This window comes from Odontesthes bonariensis, chromosome 22 (genome assembly GCF_027942865.1).
Source record: "Odontesthes bonariensis isolate fOdoBon6 chromosome 22, fOdoBon6.hap1, whole genome shotgun sequence".
NCBI classification, from domain to species: Eukaryota; Metazoa; Chordata; class Actinopteri; order Atheriniformes; family Atherinopsidae; genus Odontesthes; species Odontesthes bonariensis.
In genome coordinates, this window is record NC_134527.1 from 29,073,836 (window position 1) to 29,095,730 (window position 21,895).

The 21,895-nt window shown below is 41.8% G+C and overlaps 1 protein-coding gene across 2 annotated transcripts; it reads left to right on the plus strand.

Moving 5' to 3' along the window:
• The first annotated feature begins 13 nt into the window (after positions 1–13).
• On the plus strand, positions 14–20,126 carry marveld2a (MARVEL domain containing 2a). Of its 2 annotated transcripts, none has more exons than XM_075456234.1 (9): positions 14–106; positions 5,719–5,806; positions 7,423–8,379; positions 11,519–11,739; positions 13,214–13,249; positions 13,333–13,493; positions 14,894–15,065; positions 16,604–16,654; positions 17,658–20,126. In XM_075456234.1, the coding sequence occupies exons 3-9, from the start codon at positions 7,440–7,442 to the stop codon at positions 17,775–17,777; spliced, it is 1,701 nt and encodes a 566-aa protein (XP_075312349.1). In that variant the 5' UTR covers positions 14–106; positions 5,719–5,806; positions 7,423–7,439; the 3' UTR covers positions 17,778–20,126. The 2 variants fall into 2 exon arrangements, with proteins under 2 accessions (XP_075312349.1, XP_075312350.1); XM_075456235.1 differs by having other exon boundaries at positions 5,719–5,771.
• Positions 20,127–21,895: the final 1,769 nt, after the last annotated feature.

Below are 21,895 nucleotides of genomic sequence, written 5' to 3' on the forward strand. Positions count from 1 at the left end.
AAAGGGATGGGCTGGTCACGTGATCGGCTCCGAGGGAAACCTGTGGTTTAACGTTACTGAAATGGGAGAAAGAAGAAGAAGGGGCAAAGCAAGCGAAGCGAACAAGGTAAGCAGCCTCCAGCCTCTGCTTCCACACACCGAGAGAAACACGGAGCTGTGAGTGGAGTGGGACACTTACACGAAGTCGCTTGTTGTAGCGGGAGTTGGAAGTTTTTTTTGTCAGGAAAAGTGAGCCGTTAATGTGGCGCTGCGTTTGTTTGCGGACACTTCGGGTTAAGTTCACCCGTCCACCGCCGTATGTAACCGGATAAAACCTGTAAAATGAGCCGTTTCAGACAGAAACACGTTCTGATAGAGACTTTTAACCCGATTTGAGCTCGACGTGAAAGAGTTAATGTGACTTTTGCTGTGACAGAGTCCTCAGGTTTGTTATCAGGCCTCTTTCACTGCACACCGACTTCTGATTGTTCTGGGAACGGAAACAACTTCCTCCTTATTCAGCTGTGTTTCAATTCAAAATGACCCCGATATATCCATCATTCAAGCAGAAAAAAGGCTCCTAACTCAATTATTGTGTACTTTTTTTTTTCGGCAAAAACAGGTGTAAACATTAATAAAAGTCACCCCCGTGAGCCGTTAAAACCTGCTATTGAGTGGATAGCAGGTTAACGGCTGATTAACCAGGCTGTTATTTGCGTGATAAAAGTAATATCAATCAAGCAAGTATGTGGGGGGGACACTATCAAATATTACATTTACAGCAGCTTAAAAAGTGTTATTTCCACATGCAGGTTAATGATTTAACATCCATGAACTTTAGTCAAATCCCTCTCTGGAAAAGAAAGTATCAAATTAAATAAATTGGCAAAAAAAATTGAGCAATTGATGTTGACGATTGATGGGCTTACTTTCCCCCCAACATTTTAGACCCTAAACAGTAAATTTAAGAAAGAAAAGATATATTTTAGCATTATTGAATATAAATGAAACCTTAAACATGTATTCTGAATGCACATCCCTGAGCTGTAGGTCTTACCAGGCATCATCTACACTTTATTTTATTCTGATGTTTTACAGTCAAATATTTAATGGAGAAACACATTTTTCCTCAGTAGCTTTTTGAACTGACACTGAATAAAATAAAATAACACAAAAAAATGTGGCTTTAGGATATTTTAGGAGTTAAATTAGCAGGAAAGATCATGAAAGAGGCCAATTAGATTTAAATGATCTGAGTTATACATGACCTCAGAAACTGAGGATGGTTGGTGGGTCGGTACTTATCGTAAAATCGGCTCTTTTTCTGAGGCTCGTAAGGGTTTCACGACGACGTTTCTCCCCTGAAGTCGAGCGCACACAACCCAACCCACTGCACGGTTGTGGCCAAAGAATAATTCTGATTATTTATCACAATCAGTCACAGATTTGAGTGAAAAACTGTTTCTATTCCACTTTTCTGTAAAGCGTAACTCGGCTTTCATCCATATTGTGCTGCTAATGTACAAATAAAACCTCATATTTTTAATCTAAAATTGATTTAAATAAGTGAAAAATAGCATTATTTTTTAAAGCAATACAATAGATGCATAGGAAACATGTACAATATATGGAATAATTTCTTCATTTAATTACATATTTCTGTTTTTTTTTTTCCATCTTTTAATGACAGTTTTGGGTCAGGAGAGCAAACTCTGACAGAAATAAAGATATTTGAACAGAATTAACCGACAGGGTGCTGATTTCTCTTTGTGCTTAAATGATTCAAACCTGTAGAAAACAGAGTCAGTGCTGGTTGATGTCTGACGTTAACAACCATTGGACTGTTTTTTTTGGCCTTCATGCAGTTTGTTTTCAGACGCTTAACTTCGTCAACGCCAAAACTCGGCTCGAACTCAGCTCACAGGACGCAGTGGGGGGGGTAAGTTAATGTCCATAAATGATATTGCTAATATGGGATATCATACAGCTTTATGTCAAAAGAGGCGAACTATCCCTTTAACATCACTCGCCCTGAATCTGAAGTAGTTCAGATATAAAGAACCCTGTCGCTACTCGTCCAAACTTCATCCAGGAAGCATCTAGAACAGCTCTGATTGGCTCCCCCAGACATTATGGGACGGTTATCTCCGTTTTATTGTAGATTTAAATCAGAATAATTGAGTAGCCCCATTTCAAAGGCAGCTGAAGGATTTCAGACTGATTGGAGTGAGCTGCGAATCTAAAGGTCAGTTCAAATGTCATGCTGGCGCCCATGCGCGTCGAGAGACCTCGTCATTCGGGGCTTCAGCCCCGAATCTCTCTGGACTGACATAAAGAAAAATATGTATAATAATAATAAGAAGAAGAACGAAGAAGAAGAAAAAGAAGGAGAGCTCCGTCACGGGACCACACTTTGAGCGGTGATAGACTACCGCGGCGCTGCTGTCATCATGCAACTTTGTAACCAGCTCAGACCGCAGGATTCTGACATGCCCAAATATGGACATGTGTTGATTAATTTTGTCGCGAAAATAACAAATAAAGGTTTCCCATCATGCAGAAGGGGTTTATTCTACATTGGTTTGCCATTTTGTCTGAGGGTGACATTGAAAGTAATAGCCTAAGATGGACATCAGGAATGTTTTCAGGGGAAAGGGGGCAGAGAGACAAGTGGAGGCTGAGAGCGTTTCAATCGCAGGTTCGTGAAAAGCATCTGTGACAAATGAGTAGCTTTTGATCATTCAATAGACTGGCTTGTCAACTAGCTAGGCCACCTCACTTTTTTTAGAGGACATATGAATTGCAAGAAAATATACTTACGCTTTGGAGTTAATATTCCTCACCACCACAATTCATTTCCCAAAGAACAGCCAGGGGATGCTGACAGATGGACAGTTTACGGCAGTGTTTTGGTGCTAACTAGTCTAGTCTACCTCATACTTTTCTATCAGTGAACGCTAGCCAAGCTAATGGTGATAGCCTAGATGCCGCGTTCAACCTTGACTTCACTAACACGAAATAAACGAAGTGAAGGGATGTGGCATGTCAACATAACTCAAAGCTAAATGACGTTTTTAAATTGCTGCTTCCAAAACGGTGGTATAGTGACATAGGCCCGCCCGTCCAATGTCCGTACGTTGTGGACATTGGCAAAACATGATTTTATCCTACTTTGGCTTTGAGTCACCATCCGAGCATTGGCATTAGCGTAGCCCAATGCCTAGATTCTCTCCACCTGCTCTGAGGAGGAGTGAGTGAGTGGGGTGGGGGCGGCGGGGGCGCCAGCGCAAGACCAGCGATTTCTTCTCCTGCCTGGGGTTGAACGGAGGTTGATTTTACTCTATATCGCCATCTCCTGACCAGAAAAACTGCCGGTCCGGCGCTATCAGTTAGCCTGCTAATTCTGCAGTAAAACTCAGCTATGCTGCGTATAAACTTTGGTTAGGACATGCCAGTAGGATTATTTCTGCACACTCTTATGGTATGTATAGGTGTTTTTTGTATGCAATACACTTCAAAATGACATAAAAATCGCACATTGTGCCTTTAATAGGAGGGTTTCACTTGACGTCACTTCCGTATTTTTCTACCCAGGTGGTGGGCAGCCTGAGCTGGAGCCCATTGAAAACACTGTGTTTTGTCTGCCACTTTTTGCCCAAAATACCTCAGTTTTGTGCCGTTTTTGGATGTAGCAATCGGTCTAACCGAGAGAAGGTTACTATCGGGTACCGAAGGTAATCGCCCATAGAGGTGAGAAATGGAAAAAACTCACAGAACAACGCCGCCAAAAGTGGATAGTTAACCTACGTTTACAGACTGGAGGGGCTGAATTTGCAAATGCTTGTGTCTGCGGTGACCACTTTTCAAAGGTATGTGGTAAATCTAACAGTTTTGTAGTAGTGCAGTAAAGTATTATGTTGCTAAATGCCAATCAACAGTAATGTAATACGGGCTACGTTTGGGCTTTGTTTTGAAGGCTGTCCCAGCGCGTTGTTAGCTACTGTCAGTGGACTGGGCTCCGACGGTCAAGCTGGGTTACCAAAACACAAAGCTAAAGTCATCGTCATCGGTGTTTCATGCGATCTCTGAGAGTGGTTGATCTAAACAAAACAAATTTGTCACGTCGTCACAATCTTCACGTTTCAGTAGTATCCACTACTAACAGCGCACATTAGCTCCCAGGTTCTTGACAACAGAATCGCTCGCTCTCTCTCTCTTGTGCATTAGGCTAACAAAGACACAATGTCAGCATTTGGATATATGGATCTCGGCATTTTACCAAAACATGAATGCCAACATTCACAGCTCGGCATTCAACATGTTAAGCAGCTGGTCATGAACTGTGTTAAATTTTCATTTTAACACCCCCTTTTTTTAAAAAAATCCCGGGGGAAAAACCCCCTGACCCACGTTAAAAATTATTTTCATGTCTGGGCTAATGCCCCGATTGTTTGCTCAAGCTACAGACGCCCCTGCTGGCGCCTCTCGCCCGCCCTGTTTACCGCTGTTTGTGTTTGCTGCTCGCGTAGAAGTTGTCATTCCTCCTCTAATTGCTTCCGTGTTGTCTTTCTTTGTGTGGTTTTTGGTTTGAGGTGGAGCAAACCTAGCCTGGGCGAAAGCCGACTGTTGACTCTGTCAACGTGAGTTCTGCGTCACCACTCGCAACTGTTTGCTGACTGACACTGAGCGAACCGAGGTAGGGGGATTTGGCCAGACTATGTGTGGAGCCAAAACCTTTGGGCGGAAGTACTTAAGATGGCGTCGCCAGGCTAGAACAAACCTCATCCAGACCGACTTCTGCTGCGACTCCACCACATTTGTTTCTGAGCTTGAATTCCTCCTTGTTTGGGTTAGTTTGGGTCCAGTCTAGTTAATTTATGAAGCGCATTTAAAGGTGCCGTACAAAATAAGAATATAGAGGTAAATACATGATACATCTAGAAATGCACTCAGAGGGTGCAGACCTCCGCCAATCGCCAACCTACCTGTGGATAGCGAGCCATGTATGGGCATACGTTCCTGATGTGGGCTACTTGTTTTTTGACGATGTCAGCAGAAGAGGCATTCCCTTCTCTCTATTCATTATTGAACAGCAGTGTTCGCCGTTATTAAATATTATTATTATTATTATAATGTTTTGTCGGGAAGCAGTGTTCTGTCGGGGAGCAGTGTTCGCCGTTATTATTACGCTATATGCAGTTTTGCACACTGGCTTGCCGTTGCAATCTTTTGTTGCGCTAATTACAGCAAATCTGCGCAATATGCATTCAATCTGCGCACTATGCATTCTGTCTGGCTTTGGCACCTTGAGGTCGCGCCACCATGTGGAGGTCGCGCCACCTTGTGGAGGTCGCGCCACCTTGTGGAGGTCGCGCCACCTTGTGGAGGTCGCGCCACCTTGTGGAGGTCGCGCCACCTTGTGGAGGTCGCGCCACCTTGTGGCAGGTTGCAAGATTGCAGCACGAACAGACGAACGAACATCCAGACAAAGCAACAGACAAACTCGGGCGATCACATAACCTCCTTGGCGGAGGTAATAAGCAGAAACATTAAGACACACAGCAGCAGGTTCCGCTGTGTCAGAGACGGTCCACTCTGAACCTCAGCCTGCCGTTCGGGCCCACATGGAAAGCATTGAGGTCATCTTTGTCCACGCTGGGCATCGGATGGGAGGAAGGGGAGGAAGGGGAGTTTGTCGTGGTTGGAGCTCTGTATTTACTCACATCTTTGTCTCTGCAGGTGATTCTTCGACTCTGTTCTTACCAGGTTTGCATTCTGACCTGCACGCCCATGTAAGTCGTGTTGAGTGACTGCGTGTGAAAGAGAGGTATTGAAGCACAGTTCCTACTTCTATTTTTTATGCTCTCAAATCAGTTTAAAAGAAACAAGCTGATTGGTCGTCAGGAATGTGTTTTTGTGCAGCTTTCCCGGATACAAAACGCAGCCCTTACGGCGGCAGCGGGGAGGTCTTGCCACGTATTTTGTGGCGGCACAAAAATGCAATCTTGACTTTGCTTGCATGAAGGATGAAGGGATAACATCTGTGCTCAGATGGCTTTGGCTGAGGGGGGGGTCTCTGTGGTGTCTGCAGGTACTGAGGGGTCAGCCGGATTAGTTTAGTCTGTGGTTTGTTTCCTCCTCCTTTCCATTTTCCTTTCTCATGTCATCGCCGCTCTGTTATTGATTTAAGTGACAGGACTGTTGGTGGAGGAATAGTTAACCAGACATAAATAAAGACCAGACATTCATCTTTATCGTCTTACTCGTCGACTGATAAGTTATCAGGTGGTTGCTCAGTAATTCATGAGGTCAGGAGTCCCACAGACAGAAGGAATGGACAACAAAGTTGGTTAAACAAGCAGAAAAAAATATGCAAAACATCTACAAAAGATGCAGTGACTCCACAAAACCAGAGTATGTTAAACGGATTCAAAATGGCTGCAGATAAAAACACACCGGAGACTTAAAATGGCAGAGCGAGTACAGATGGATGCAAAAACTATAAAAGAACAACAAAAAATGGACCTGAAATGGCAAAAAGGCTGTTAAAAATATGAGAATATATATATTATTATATAATATTATCTTTTCAAATAACATTCTAGAATTGACTAAACTTATTTTCTGTTTTCAAGGAAAAATGTCACAAAGTAATTTATTAGAAACGTTCAGCTTTAAACCCCTTAATATTAAGCCCGCCTTTAAAATAAAGAAGCAGTTAGTTATTTCTGAGGTCCGATCCGAACCAGAACCTTCAGCTGCCTCACAGATCAGTTTCAAACTCCGACTTCATCACCATCCAGCACAGAAATGGATGAATAACGACATTTAATTAATGTGCAAAAAAGGAAATAAATTGATTGTTAAATGGACACATTTTTTTAGTCTTCAGTTTTAACTCAGTTTTCACATTTTTCCAACATTAGTTGAATTTTTAACATGTTTTAGTAGATTTTATGTTGTTTTGTGGATGTTTTCTGTCCGGCTGTAAAACAAATCTACATATGGGTACAAATAAAGTCACCTGAACCTGAAATGGATGATAAATGTGTAGAAATCGAGTAATCTAAAGGATTTAAAAAGGTATAATTACACAAGAAGCTGCTCAATTTAAAGAAAAACTACTCGGAATAAACAAAGAAAATGAAAACAAATCCACAAAAATCTGGAAATAACAACTGAATGACTCCAAAGACGTGTTCACTGTGTTGTATTGCGGCCATTTTGTCTCTTTCTCCCTTCTGTATTAAGAATTAAATATGACTATTTGTCAGATAATTAATCAGACTTTTAATTAAATAAATGAATAATTCATTCTGTGTTGATGTGAACTCCTGATCAGTCTGTTTGGTTCATAATTTACTTTTATAATGAATCGTGTGTGTGTGTGTGTGTGTGTGTGTGTGTGTGTGTGTGTGTGTGTGTGTGTGTGTGTGTGTTCAGGGACCATCACCATCCTCATGTCCTATGGAGGAGGCTTTTACGGAGGCACTGAGCGTGTCCGCCAGGCGCCGCACTATGACCAGGTTCCCCAGGGCTCGTTACCCCGAGCAGAATCTTACGACCTGCAGCCCCTGAGAAAGCAGAGGAGCCCCCATCTGGCTCAGAGCGCCGACCCCCTCCCTGCTCCGCCCCTGCCCGAGCAGCCCCCAGTCGGCCCGGACTTTGACCCTGGTGGCAGCGCGGACGACCTCGAACCAGACTCCGCCCTCGACATCAAACCGGTCCACCGCTTCATTCCGGACTCCTGGAAGAACTTCTTCAGGGGGAGCAACCGCAGCAGCAACAAGGCGTGGTCCATGCCCGCCTCTTCGTACAACAACAACAACAGCAGCAGCGAGGGGGTGCGCTGCTCGCCGCCTCACTCCCCCTCCATTCCTGGGTCATACCGGGATCCCTATGGCGGCTCCGGCAGCTACAACTCCCGCAAAGAGCTTCTGGACGCCCATGGATCCGTGTCGGGGCGCACCCAGCACACAGCGCTGACCTACAGCGAGCGGGTGGAGGAGTACCACCTGCGCTACGCCTTCATGAAATCGTGGGCTGGGCTGCTGAGGATCCTGGGCTGCGTGGAGCTGCTGCTGGGGGCGGCCGTGTTCGCCTGTGTCTGCGCCTACGTCCACAAAGACAACGAGTGGTTCAACATGTTTGGATACTCATCTCCTGGAGGAGCGTACGGCGCAGGTTTCTACGGCGGCGGCGGCACAGGCGGGGAGTACTACACCGGCCCCAAAACCCCGTTTGTGCTGGTGGTGGCGGGACTGGCCTGGATAGTGACTGTGATTTTACTGGTCCTGGGGATGACCATGTACTATCGCACCATCCTGCTGGACTCGTCCTGGTGGCCTCTGACGGAGTTCGTCCTCAACCTGGCTCTGGCAGTGCTGTACATGGCAGCAGGTAGGCGACTGAATGGGTCCGAAAACGGATCCAGAGACACTCAGAACCTGATTTTAACAGTTTAGGTGCAGTGATGTTGGTTTGTGTACCCATAGATGGAGAGAACTGGGTCATAAACGGGTCAAAGACCTGATTCTGCCCTAAAATCTGTTTGAATGAGAGAGTAGAAGCATCAGAGAAGGTGTGCACCTTCACTACACCAGCGCACGCCAGGTGAGCTGAGTCTGCCGCCATTTAAACAACGGCGCTCAGACCTATCGCAGCTATCGTCTGATGAGCAACGGTTTACATGAGATGAGTAACATCTGGTACAGCAGTCACATGGTGAGACGCCATGTTGGATCTAGAGGTGCTGATAAACATTTTGGAAGAGGAACAAAATATATGAGCTTTGATTGAAGGCTGTTGGTCTCAACTGGGATCTTTTTTTTTTTTTTTTTTTTTACTTTACAAAGAATCTGTGGAGCATCAACATCTGGCCAGAAACTGGGGTTTCCTGATGTTTATACCTTATTTAAACACCTGGAACATGCTCGGAGCAAAGCCTGAAACATCAGATTTAATTTATGGTTACAGAACAGACAGTTCATACAAACATCTTTTTTTTGTTTTATTCTAACATTTAGTCATGAAAACTGTAAGTAAAGATTAAATTATCCGGTCAAATTTAAACTGGGGGTCAGGATTGAGATGCTAAAAAGCTTCTTGTGTCTGTGGTTTGTCAAAATAATTTAAAATAATGATTTTTACTCAGAAGTCTAATAAACCGGTGTCCATCTTAACTGCAGATCCATGTTTCTGAGCCTGAACGCCAGCTGTTTCACAGAAACAGCAGAAACTTTTATCAAGGTTTTACCAACTTATTTCTAATCCACGAGGAAGTCTCTCTTTTGACCCTTGGCCAGGCTGATTGTCCCTAATAATAAATAAGAATGAGTTGGATTAATAAAATGGAACATAGGGTTAATTACAGCATCTGTTGCTTGACTTATTGCTTAAGGTTTTCAGACATTAAAGCTGTGATAAGACACAAACCAGCCTGTATTTCACAGATAAATCTTGGTCAGACTTTTACATCAAAGTAAAGAATGAAGCGACAAAAAAAAAATAATATCTATGTTAAGAGCTGCTAATGAATCTCACCTCATGTTGTGGGAGAAATACCCACGCCTACTAATGTGTGATCAAACATGAACATGATTAAACACTCTGTTCCTGGCAGGGCGTTTCTGTTTGAGACTGACTGACTTCCTGCTGTCGCTATGATACCAACGTCACCCTGAGACTCACCCGCTGCTTCCTTTACTCCCGCTTTACAGAGTGGCTCAGAACTTGTGCTGCTGTGTAGCTTCTTCTTTGGTGTATTGGATTATTTTTGGCTAACGTTGTTATTATTATCTCTGAGGAAACTATTCCAGAAGATGTCTCGAACTGTCCTCCAACAAGGAGAGTGATTTAATCACACACAAAGGGCTGGAAATTCTGGAGTTTTGCATCATTTTACTCATTCTCTCACATTCAAAGAGGTTTCATTTATTAATATTCACACAGGTGGTGCCCATCCTGCGCGGCACACTCAGTGTGTGCTACTTGTGACCAGTGTTGCCATAGTTACTTTGAAACTAATTGAAAGTAATCTGGCTACTGACTACTGAGTACTGCTTTTAAAAGTAACTAAGTTAGATTACTTTTAGTTACTTTCAGCAGAGGCTGATCCCCCGCCCCTATAACATGAAAATGACCAACAGTTCTGCCAATACTCACTTTATTGACATGTATTTTAACCGGAACATCAAAAATGACACTGACATTTGCAAACTTTCTCTTGAAATAGGCTTACATGTTTTTTTTAAATAAAAAATAAATAAGACAGTCTTTCTTGACTTTACTTAAAATATAAAAAAAACCTCTTACGTAGGCTATATGTTATAAAGTTGGCATGAATAGCGAAACCTATCAACTATCGTCTGTGACAGGCACTGATGAAAACTGTGGTTTTGATTGGTGTATTTATTTAAAATGATTAGGGAAAGTGAGTAAAATGTAACAAATGATATCGCTGGTGTTTCACATTTTAGTGGGACAGATTACTTTTACTGGGTAGGTAGATGTGAAATAGCAAGTGACTTCAGGCGAACCCTGCTCCCATCGCGGACACTGATATAACTCATAAGAATAGTGACGCACGATGTTTTAGATAAGTAACTTCAATCTGACTACTAGTTTTGAAATAGTAGTTGCGTTAGACTACTCGTTACTGAAAAAAGTAGTCCGACTACAGTAACGCGTTACTGGCATCACTGCTTGTGACACGCCGATTGTCCCGGTAACTTGGCGGGTTTGAAATCTAAACATTAACTCTGAGCTGCAGTTGTGAAGCAAACGAGTTTAGTTTTGTGGATCGTCGTTGGCACCGAGCGGTGAACAGAGCTGAGCTGTCGCCACATTAAACTATAAATCTTAAGTTTCCACCAACTGTAAACTGAGGCTTTAACTTCTGAAAATAAGACTTTGTGGTGTGTTTAAGGTCCATTTGTCTGCAGGCTTCACGTTACATTACAGTACACCTGGTAAACTTGGAAACCTATAAAACTGTAAAAAGAAACTTCAAAAACAGTAAATGTGTTTCATTATTTGTCCTTATTCTTTCTATGTTCCCTCTTTATTCTGATAAGTTTACACTTACTTTGTTCAAGTGAAATTATATTTTTGTCACTACAGACGCAGTAAAGTCCTCAAAAAGCTGCCCTAATATTAAATATTTGTCGGTAATACTGAGATATATTTATCATGTGTTACTATTCTGTCTAAAAATACACATTTTCTTACTTATCTTAATTTGGGAAATTCTTATGTTGCAGTTCTTAGTTCACAGAAACCAATGCTGAAGATTAATATGAATTTAATAAATTTTATTTAAATGAACAACAGGTGGTGAGCTACCAGAGCAAAGTCGTGTATTTGATTGTTTTCAGGTTGTAGGAACACAACAAAATCCAGTCAGAACAGAGCAGCATGAAGCCTGTAGTTCAGTAGTTTAGAGTAAATCCCTTCTACATGAAGCAGGTTCACCCTTGAATTACAGTCCCTGCTCTCAGTTTGATTCATTGTTTCAGCTCGTCTGTGTCCTGTTCACCAGGTATCGTCTACGTACGAGACACGACTCGTGGGGGTCTCTGCTCCTACCCGGTCTTCAACAACGGCATCAACGGAGCGTTCTGCCGAACGGAGGCCGGCCAGACCGCCGCCATCATCTTTCTGTTTGTCACTCTGCTCGTGTATCTGATCGGCGCCATCGTGTGTCTGAAGCTGTGGCGGCATGAGGCCGCTCGCCGGTACCAGGAGAGGTACGGCCAGGAGGTGAGAGCTCAGCCAGGGGTTTGGTCCTGGGATTCAGAGGCCGTCGCAGAGGGATCAGTCACTTTGCTACAAACACTCTTGCACAACATGCAGAGCTACAACAAAACACAGAATTTGCACACAGGTGTAGGTGTGGAGCAGTGAGTAGGCGGAGTCTGAACCTCACCTGTCTGCAGGCAGTTCATTGTACACAGTCTTTTTTTTTTTTTTTTTTTTTTAACCCTTTAGGTCTTAAAGAGCCTCCTACAACCGGAGTTTTAATGTTTGCTTTAACTTTTAACCCCACTGACAAACCGTTTCCTCGCACGAGCATCAAGTTTCAACACAAACTTTGCGTCCTTCTTTCTTTCTGCTTGTTAACTTATTTATTGTGTATGTATTGTCTAAAATTTAAAAGCATTTCCTTCCAGAACCTCTTAACGGCAATGTATATCATCTCCTCTCCATTCTCACTATTTTTACTCTTTTAGGTAGAAATGTATAATGTAACTTAATATGGCAGCACACAAGACATGTAAAGACAAAGTGGAGTCTAGTTTAATGCTCAGCTAACTCTGGGTCACAGTCTGAAGCTATGTGTTAGCTTAGCTTGTTGATTAACACCTCCAGCAGTTGTTAATCCCCTTTTTAAAAAATCCACGTTCTTCAGACAAACTGTAAACTGGTCTGACGGCTTCAGATTTTCTTTTAGTGAATGAAAACCCAGATAATTAAGCCGTGAAATGATCTTTAAATCGGGCTGAAAACATTTCCACACATTACTGTGAGTGCAGCCAAACCTTGCTACGAATAAAGATACAGACTTGCATAATAAGAAATAAATGCTAAAATAAAGAAAATGAATGTTACAAAGATAGACTGTTCAGACCGGCAAATACCTGGGGGTGGTACTGGATAATCCACTGGAGTGGTCTGCCAACATCAAAGCAGTGTACAGGAGGGGCACTTCAGGTCCGTCAGAAGGCTTTTTAACATTGACTGCTGACTTTGGTGTTTTTATCAAATTTATTTATGTATTTATTTATTAATATGAGTATTATTATTATTTTATGGTATTGTTCTAATATACAATTATTGTAAATATTAATTTATTTTTTTTATTAAGAAAAAATTGAGCTACTTCACTCCTACAGATTTAATGGTAACAGCTCTTAACTTGACTAAGTTACCAAGTCATTTTGGGGGATGAATAAAATATTTTTTATTCTATTCTAATAAGCCTGTCGGAGTTCTTCATAACACAGACAGTTTAATGAGCTGAAACATGCAGAAGAGGAAGGTATTCAGCTCCTTGTATCCACTGCTGGATGGTTTTGTCCCTTAACTTGGCTGTGTTCATATATCTGAATGAATGACTGAATGTTTTCTCTTCAGCAGGTTAATGAAGCCGTTAATGTTGGTTGTATGATGCACTGCTGTGAGATCTGTGCACTATGTAATGAAGTAAGACGTCATATTTACTTTGTGTGTCCAGATGCAGCCGTCTGAGATGCGAGCCGTGCGGTCGCTGGTGAGTATCCTGTTAGAGGCTCAAGCATGAAAAGTTTCTTTTATCTCAGCAATCGCAGCACATTTGTTGCTCTGCCTCCTCAGATGGTCCCTGATTCTGCTCCGGCTCCCAGGACTCCAGAGCAGGTCCGGGGCTCTTCAGTTGTTCCCATCCAAGCTGCACCCAAAGCGGCTCCTGCGGTTGTGCAGGGAGCGATTCCATCGGGACACATCCCGAAACCCGTCATTGTGCCCGACTACATCGCGTAAGTGGAGAGCAACTTTCTATCGTGCAATTTCAATTCAATTCATTTTTATTTATATAGCGCCAAATACAACAAATGTCACCTCAAGGTACTTAGATAATAAAGTCCAATTCAAGCCAATTGGAATTCAATTAATTGTAATCATAATTATTTAAGGCTGACAGTTGTTTACTTGATCCGTCCGTTTCACTTTAATGAATAATAGGGCTGGGCAACGATTAAAATTTTTGATCTAATTAATCACATGATTTCCCTGATTAATCGCATTTGTATGCAAAATCCAAAAATTAATTCAAAGTAGTGTATAGCCTTTAGCATTTAGTTTTATTTTAAATGTGCTGCCATATGAATGAAAGTGCCATAACATTTTTTGTGCAAACACACTTTTAACATCAGCATCTTTCTGTAGTTTTTATGTAGAAGCCTCGCTCCACTGTCTGTTTCCTTGAATGACTTGCTGCTATCAGTTGTGTGTTTTGCCTTTAAGTGATATTTTAGACTGGAACTACTATGCTGAGAAGACAATTCAACTTGGCTGTAAATGCAAGAGTTTTTTTTTTTTTAATTTATTTTGAAATACGTGCTTTTATGTTGAAACAAGTAAAACAGGAAGTAGCGCCGGTTAGCTCCGTGAGCTTCACACAGACACCAAGGAGCACCTGTAACAGTGATGTTACCTGCTAGTTTATTTTTATTTTATCACTCCTTGCTTCGTGGTGTTTGCAGTAACTGTGTGAATCTGATGCATTCAACTTACTTTTACAATAATAAAACCTGCGTTAATGCGCGATAAATTATTTATCTGCGTTAAATAATTAACAAGTTAAAGCGATAATGACGAGTTAACTCGCCCAGCCCTAATTTAAACGTTTAAAGAAGAATTCTGACCCTTAATTATCTTCTTGATCTGGATACACATACAGGTCCAGGTTATGTTTTGCATATGTAAATATATTATCCTGGATTTGCTGCCTGGAGTGTTTCTATAAACCAGGATACTGTTGCATGATCTATCCTGACCAAAAGTGAAAGTACATTTGAAATGAAAATAACAACGGCTCGTTAAATGAGGAACTTTCAAACAAAGGATTGTGTTTTTGGGGAGTGTTACACCTGCTGGTGACATCAGACACCCTGATATATGCTCCCAAGAAAAGGAAGAAGAGATTTTTACACAATATGCCACCTTTAGATTACTGGGATGCATTTCAGGTTTCTTATAATTTGTTTAAATGTGATCAAAAGTTTAGTTGTGGTTAAAGTCAGCACCGTTACACATGGTGGCAGCAGCATCGTGCTGTGGGGATGTTTATCATTTAATAGATGATTTGAGAACCGGCTCACACAAACCAGGACCATATACAGCATTTATGCCCCGTTTCTCCATCTCCTTCATACAGGAAGTACCCAGTGATCCGGTCCGATGAGGCGCGGGACCAGTACCGAGCCGTGTTTAACGACCAGTATGCCGAGTACAAGGAGCTCCACTCAGATGTGCAGGCCACCCTCAAGAAGTTTGATGAGATGGACGCCATGATGCGCAGCCTGCCTGCGCAAACCACCAGCCAGATGGTGAGTGGTCCCACACATTTCTGCCGCTTCTCAAAATGTCCTTTCCCAGAATTCAAACTCCAGCTTTAAATTCCCGGAACAGATCTTTAGTGTCTCAGTGTGTGTGCAGTGGAAAAAGTTCCCCGCCAGCCCAGTGGAGGAGGAGGAGCATCAAACGAGCCATCGGCTCCTCGTTGACCGCAGAGGTTCTGGCAGGGTTGTGCGTTCTATTTTCCTCAAAATTCAAAACTGAGCTGGGAATGACGTTCCAGATGGAAGCAGGATTTATTCCCTCGTAAAGCTAACTGTTGTTAGCAATACAAGCTGATAATGATGCATAGAAAATATAAGAAATATCTTTCTTGAAAGAGGTTGAACATTACTTTAGGTGTAGCTGATTTAATGAGAAATAAACCATCGTCGTGAAGTCACCACCTTCTATAAAAGGGTGTTTAAATGTCCAGAACTCTTTGGTGAAGAGACAGTTTTCAACGAGATGAAGATGGACACAAATTTTAAAAGGGCTTATGAGAGAAGAAGGGGTGAAAAATAAGGAGGAATGGGACTAAAAGGGTGAAATCATGCTTCTCCAGCTTTACGCTGAACATCCAGTCAGAGCGGTCCTTCTTTCTGATGGATTCAACGTGTTAAATTAACTAAAAAACTACAACAAACGGTGCGCTGCGGGCTGAGAACGCCAGAGAAACGAACTGATGGGTTTCATTTAGAATGGCCTGAACTCAAACTCCTCAATGCTCTGCATCGTGTCTCTGCTGGATTCAGGTCTGGTGTTTACTATCGACTTTTGCTTTGTGACCTAATGAACGAGCCTGCAGGAAGGAGCCATTAGAAGATGTTAAAGTGGCCATAAAGGGATGTGCATGGTGTTGTGGGGTTTAAAGGAACCAAAAAAACATCTCAAACCCACATCATTCCACCTCTGGCCCATAGATCTGCATCCTCTGCAGATTAATGGAACCAGGCTGCGTTTCCTCCGTCTGCCCCACAGCTCCAACCAGTCAGAGCCCCGACCTCTCGGGTCCTGATTTAAAGAGTTCAATAACACTCAAACCAGCTGTCTGCCAGAGTTAAAGTCAAAGCTTTTGATTGGTCCGCAGACTTTATGCTGCCACATCATTGGCTGCATGAACTAAGCTTACGGGTATTATAATTTGCTTGAATCTATCTAAGCTTTGAACACTGTAGATAAATGTCCCAGGCAGCCACACAGAAAGCAGGCTGTACTTTGCATCAGCACACACACATTATACCTGCTCCAGTATCTGCTCTGCCGAGTTTCACCTTTTCTTTCCTTTGTGAAGGGTGAGAAGGAGTTTTCAGTGAAACGATTGTTTTTGTTGTCGGAACATTTCCCCGTCCTCTAACTTCCTCTGTTTGCACTTCCTGTTCCCGCCTTATTTCCCCCTCCACCCTCAAATTCCTTATCTGCTCTATTCAAACGTCTGTTCCTGCAGCGTCACTGCGGCTGATTTTCATACCGAGTTTCAGTCTTTAATGAGTTCACCTGAGTGTAATACTTCCTCTTTCCCTGTTTGCAGGAGGTTGATCGCATCAACAGAATCCTGCAGGATTACCAGAGGAAGAAAAATGTGAGCTTATTGTCTTACACACAAACGCATGCTTGTATAAAGCCTCATGTTCTCTTCCTGTTAGATTCTGGTTAGTTTGAGGTTCTGTGTCTGTCTTTTTTTTTTTTTATATAAAATGCTCAATATATCAGTCTTTAACATAAAAGTCAAAACTTGGTCATTATTTAAAAGAAAATGGACGGATGAATTTTAAAGTAAGAAAAGGAAGGAAGTTTTTTAGCTTTTTTAACTTTTAGACGTAAGATGACTGCAAAGTGTGTTCAGGAAGCTGTTTTCTCAGTTTGTTTTGTTAGAAGTAACCGAGAAACCTTTCAGATCAAAATCCTGTTTGACTTGAACTCTGCAAAGAAAACAATAATGATGACAATCAGTATGTTTTTAACAAATGCTTCAGATGCCACTTAATGATAAAAGTATTGAATTTGAACACATATCAGATGCTGCATTACATATTTTTCAATAAGGTACAATAAAGCTTGAACCCACCAAACAGTGGAGTGAGAGATTAAAGGGTTAAAGGACTTTTTTTTTTAAAGGCTGATTCGTCCTCTGCTCTTTAGACACACCTTCATAAAACAATGTTTTCACCTAATTTCACCACCTGAAGTTTGCAAATGAACTGATGCATGTTTTAAACCGGTTTGATCTGGATTCATTCCATAAAAATGAGCAACCAAGTGTTGAGCACAGCAGTGGAACAATCATGCTTTGGGCTTTTGCTGCTGATGGAAACGGCTGTTACTGATGTCTGAACAGCAGGGAGACCAAACTTTTTCCTCCAGCTGCTTTTCCTTTCTTATTTATTTGAAGCTGAGAGTGACTAAAGTAACTAAGAAAGGCCTCATTCTGAATGTGTGAAGTCAGGGCTTTAATGAAAGAATGCTCAGAGATCTGAAGCTCAGCTCGATGTTTGAATAAGAAACATTCACTTTGTTTTTGTTTTTTTCATTTTAAAGATGAGAACATAAACTCAGTAACTGCTGTTTCTGCTTCACCATCTCAGGACCCGACTTTCCTCGAGAAGAAGGAGCGCTGCGAGTACCTGAAGAGCAAACTGTCGCACATCAAACAGAGGATTCAGGAATATGACAAAGTCATGGAGTGGAACGACGGATTCAGCTAAACCTCGGCCCAGTGCACGGGTTCTGCTGCCGGCTGAGCTCCGGAGGTGAAAATGACGTTAATGTGGCGAGCGAAGCCCAGCCGAAATCAAAAGGAGATGTTTTTTTTTTTTTTTCTTAATCTGCACAGCTGTCGTCTGATAGAAACAAACAAACCGCTGACGGTTCCTCTGTGTTTTTTTTTTTTGTTGTTTTTTTTGTAAAAAGCTCTCAAGAGGAAGCAAAGGGCCTGAATGATTCATGAGAAATGTGCTTCTTCATTTTCAGATGATCATGTGCTTTCATATCTGTCGGCTCCGCTTAGCACCGAGACTGAGGAGCCACTGGGACCACTTTCCCTTTCCAAAGAGCTTTTTATCGGCTCAGTTCCACCTTAAGGACACATGGAGGAGTTTTATCACTGGTTTAAAAGCACTAAAAACCTTTCCACAACATACCTCCATCCTCGTGTTGCCGACGTCTCTTCATGCTGATGTTTGATCCGCAGCAGACTGGAAACGTTAGAGATGTTTCGTTACCGCTGCAGACAGCCTTCAGGCACAGCACGTCCCGTCTTTTAACGTCTGAGAACTTTAAAGATTTAACCTCCTCCTCTCGCCTGCTGCCACCATCTAAAACACCAAATCATGTTTTCACAGCAGAAATAATGTCCACACTGAGTAGAAAACATGGATCCCGCCCCCCCAGCACTTTTTTTTTAGGTTGAAAAAAACAACTAAACAGACGACTTGGCTAAATTAGGTTCAACACTTTTAGTTTAGTTGGAGGCTATTTTAAGACTTTAATGCAGCCAGATTTCAGGAGGAATGGCGACATAAATACAACTTTCCTCCTCGGGAATTTAACCTGAAAACTTCATGTTTCCGGTCTCATATTCAGACATAACACAGGCATCATATCTGATATTCTGGGGGACATTCCGTCTGTCGACCAGCTGAAACTCTTAATTCCTAAATCAGGCTGAATGATTGACATTTCTTTGGATTTACGGCGCCCTGGAGGGTTTTTGTTGGTAGCATACAGCCTCTATAACAATTTGTTTATATAAATGGTTGACTAAGCGGACCGGATTTCATCCACCAGTGAGATAAAAGCTTGAAAAACAACAAAAAAAACAGCTCTTATAATGAAGAAATCCTAGTTGGTGTTTTGTTTTGTTTTCTCCTGGTTTAAAGACTTCAGCTGTTCATCTTGCATATTTACGGCTGTTTGTGTGATATACAAGTTAAGGAAAGATGACTAAACTAATGTAGCTAGAGACGTTTGTGGCTGAATGAGGTTTATGACGAGATTTCACACTGAAATCACCTCCACTGATCACCGAGTCCTGGTCAGAAAAATGATGCCTCACCTCAAAAAACTTAAATCTGCATTCTGTCTAACAGCCAGCTGGAGGCGACTCGGAGGAATCGGTTTGAACAGGAGAAGAAAAGGTGGTGATTTATGACCTCGTTAAACTGAGCGTTTCTGGCCGCAGTCACTTGTTTGACGAGTTTTTAAAAAAACAACAGTTATCATCGACACTTGAGGCTTTAAAACGGCCAAAAACCAAGTTATGTCACGGTGGAAATGTCTGTCTTTATCGTCTGTTTGAGCCTGATCTGAGCCAAAACTTTGGGTGGGAAATAACTATCGTGGGAAATATTTAGCCACACAAATACCTTCTAAAGTCGTTTTAATCCTCAGGTTTTTCAGGAAGAATTAGATTAAATATTAATAATGAAGGAAAATCTGTTTTATTCTTCATCATATGGCTGAAATTTAACTGCAAGTTGACATATTCACCCACAAATTCTAAAAGAAAGGCGTCTGTGGTTTAAAAACTAAAAACGACATAATTTGATCACATGGATGGGTGTGTTTACTTCCCTGTGTGGGCGACCTGGTGCGCAGAGTTTAGTTTCCCTCTGTGACATTAACTGTTTCCTCTTGTATTAAATCTTTATGTGCAACTTCAGTGAGAAAACTACAACCTCATTTAAAATGGTCTGAATATGCAATTAATATATAAAATGTTGATGTAAGAATGTGAGTGTAGCTGAGATTTTCCACGTCATTTTCACACTGCTGTCGATTTCACACTTTCGGTCGCTGAGACGTTTTAGAGGCAGAAAGTGGAAAATGCTGCGGTCCAGGTGTACCTCTTCACGTCTGCTGGATGCTGATCGCTCCGTCTGGAAAGCACCGGTCGGATGCATTACCTGCTGAGATGACTGTTTCAGGAGCACGTTGTCTCTTTTTGATGTAATAATCTGAAAATATGTCTTGGAGGACAAGTTTTAATATTTGCTCTGAATGTTTTGTAACATCTTGTTCTAACATTTCACAGAATAAAAACTTTTTAAAAAGTATCTACATTTCTGAGCTCGGTAACACTGGAAATGAGATTGTGATGTTTGCGTTTCTTTGTATTGTGAACATTTTAACATAAACGACTGTATTCTTTCATAATTGAAGTGATCAAATGGTGCTTTCTGTTCCCAGAATACATTTCTGCTTTCTACTCTCACGGTGTGGTTGGTTTCTTGATTCATCGGCAGACGGTCGGTTCTTTGGCCGGAGAAACAAAAGCAGAAAAGAGAAGAAAGAAGCGGGATATGCAACAAATAAACCAAATATGCCTTTTAGTCATCGTTTGAGTTGCTTTTCGACTAAAAACATAAAACAGGTTATACAACCTTTTAAAATGTTTTTTTTTAATTATTTAAACTTTTTTTTTGCTTTCTGAACATTTTTCTTTGGACATTTTCTGCTTTTTCAGTCCAGTCTTTGTACCTTTTTTCTTTGTTAAGCCACTTAACTCTTACCTATGAATCATTCAAGCAGAAAAAAGGCTCCGAACTCAAGGGATGAACCAGTGTTGTGTCCACACATAACAGACAACTTAGCAAAGAAGCCACTTTTAGATTGAATCTTTAGGCACTTTGTTACTAGCACCCTGTCACAAAGAGACATCATTTGTTCCCATTTCTTTAGTTTGATCTATGAAAAACAGCAAAGATAACACAGTTTGACAGACAGAAAACAGGATTTCTGCAGCAACAAGGTGATTCCCAAAGAGCTGTTAGCTGAAAACTTGGCATATCTCAGCATGGTGTGCAGTGTGTCCTTAAAACATTTGAGGAAACTGGACAAGTGGAGGACAAAAGAAGAAGTGTCAGGCCTAAAGAACTATCTACAGCAGATGAACAGGATCTGAAAGTGATGTCCTTAAGAAAGAGGAAAAAATCCAGCAAAGACCTGACACAGGAGCTGAGAGATGCATCTGGACCTTCAGCTGATCCATCTGCTGTTGGCCCAAGCCTCATCAGAAATGAAGGGATGAATCCTCCCCAGAGCCCGGACCTCAACATTACTGAAGCAGTGTGGGATCATGTTGGCAGAGAACGGAACAAAAGGCAGCCCACATCCAAAGAAGAGCTTTGGGATGTCCTTCAAGAAGCCTGGAGAACTATTCCTGAAGACTTCTTAAAGAAAGGACATAAAGCTCGTCTGAGAGGGTTCAGGCTGTGTTGGAGAATAAAGGAGCTCAGACCACATTTTCACTTTAAAGCTTCTTAGAAACTCTGTTTCTGCTTATTTATATTTGCACATTTTTCCTCTTTTCTGTAAACGAGGGCTGGATCAGGACTTTTACACAGTCCTGTATCACATATAAAAGACAATTATTCTTGAATTACGTTCAAAAGGAAAAATAAAACACATCCATCTAAAAACTAACTAGGTAGTGATGAGTCATGTTTCTGGCACTATCAAAACTGTTTGAAATACTTTTGTGCTGACTAGTGTGGTGGAAGTTGTTCTTAAAGCAATACTATGTAACATTTCTACCTTAAAATAACAGCTTGAAAAAATTTGTGCGGCTAGATTGAGTTTTAATATTACGATTGGCCTGTCTCCTATGCCCTTCGGGGGTCTGAGTTGGAAAAACTGCGCTATGTAACTTTGCTGGAGCGGCCCGATAGCGGCCCGGGAGCTGAGCGGAAGTACTTCGACTTGCTTTCTGGCACACCTACCGCAAAAACAAATAGACCCCTCTCACGCTCCCAGGTACATTTGATTACTCTTACCTTCTCGGTCGACATAGCTTGCACCTTCTGACTCCTCGCCAGTTCGTCAA

Bases quoted from the DNA above. Each gene is read 5' to 3' on its own strand.
- marveld2a (XM_075456234.1), top strand. From the start codon at position 7,440: ATGTCCTATGGAGGAGGCTTTTACGGAGGCACTGAGCGTGTCCGCCAG. The intron at 11,740-13,213 runs GTGAGAGCTCAG...TTGTGTGTCCAG, and splicing joins AGGAGAGGTACGGCCAGGAG to ATGCAGCCGTCTGAGATGCG. The intron at 13,250-13,332 runs GTGAGTATCCTG...CTGCCTCCTCAG, and splicing joins TGCGAGCCGTGCGGTCGCTG to ATGGTCCCTGATTCTGCTCC.